The sequence below is a fragment of the Octopus bimaculoides genome, unplaced genomic scaffold (genome assembly GCF_001194135.2).
Source record: "Octopus bimaculoides isolate UCB-OBI-ISO-001 unplaced genomic scaffold, ASM119413v2 Scaffold_103338, whole genome shotgun sequence".
Classification (NCBI taxonomy): domain Eukaryota; kingdom Metazoa; phylum Mollusca; class Cephalopoda; order Octopoda; family Octopodidae; genus Octopus; species Octopus bimaculoides.
This window is the reverse complement of record NW_026356540.1, coordinates 1-432: the sequence shown is the minus strand read 5'-3', so window position 1 is coordinate 432 and position 432 is coordinate 1. Positions and strand designations below refer to the sequence as shown.

At 38.0% G+C, this 432-nt stretch overlaps 1 protein-coding gene across 1 annotated transcript; it reads left to right on the top strand.

The window, feature by feature from the left end:
- Nucleotides 1-8: 8 nt before the first annotated feature.
- Nucleotides 9-428, top strand: LOC106867140 (uncharacterized; the record flags this gene model as incomplete). Its single annotated transcript, XM_014929233.2, has 1 exon — nucleotides 9-428. A coding segment is annotated over exon 1 (354 nt), but the record flags the coding sequence as incomplete, so codon positions are not given.
- Nucleotides 429-432: the final 4 nt, after the last annotated feature.

The following is a 432-nucleotide window of genomic DNA, read 5'->3' as shown; positions in this document are numbered from 1 at the left end:
GTGGTGGAATTTATCTTGATCCCGACATCATATTCTTGCGACCTATCGACCAATTCCGGCAGCCAGTCCTTACAATGGGCGTAATCGACCAAGCAACCGGTATAGGGAACGGTTTGATATTTGCCAAAAGACACTCCAAATTCTTAGAATATTGGTACGAAAGTTACAGAAATTTTAACTCTAGTTTTTGGGGAACTCATTCAATGGTAATACCATTGAAGTTATCAACAATATATTCACACCTTATTAACGTAGATAAAGGACATATTTATCATCCGAACTGGTTTGAGCTTGATAAACTTTTTCTTAAAGTGGTCCCTTGGGATAAAAATGTAGCTGTACATATGTGGACTCACCATGAATACCATCTGCCTCAATCTCTGAAAGAAACAGACACGTTAAATACAACAGCCGGTCAAATGTTAAGATATG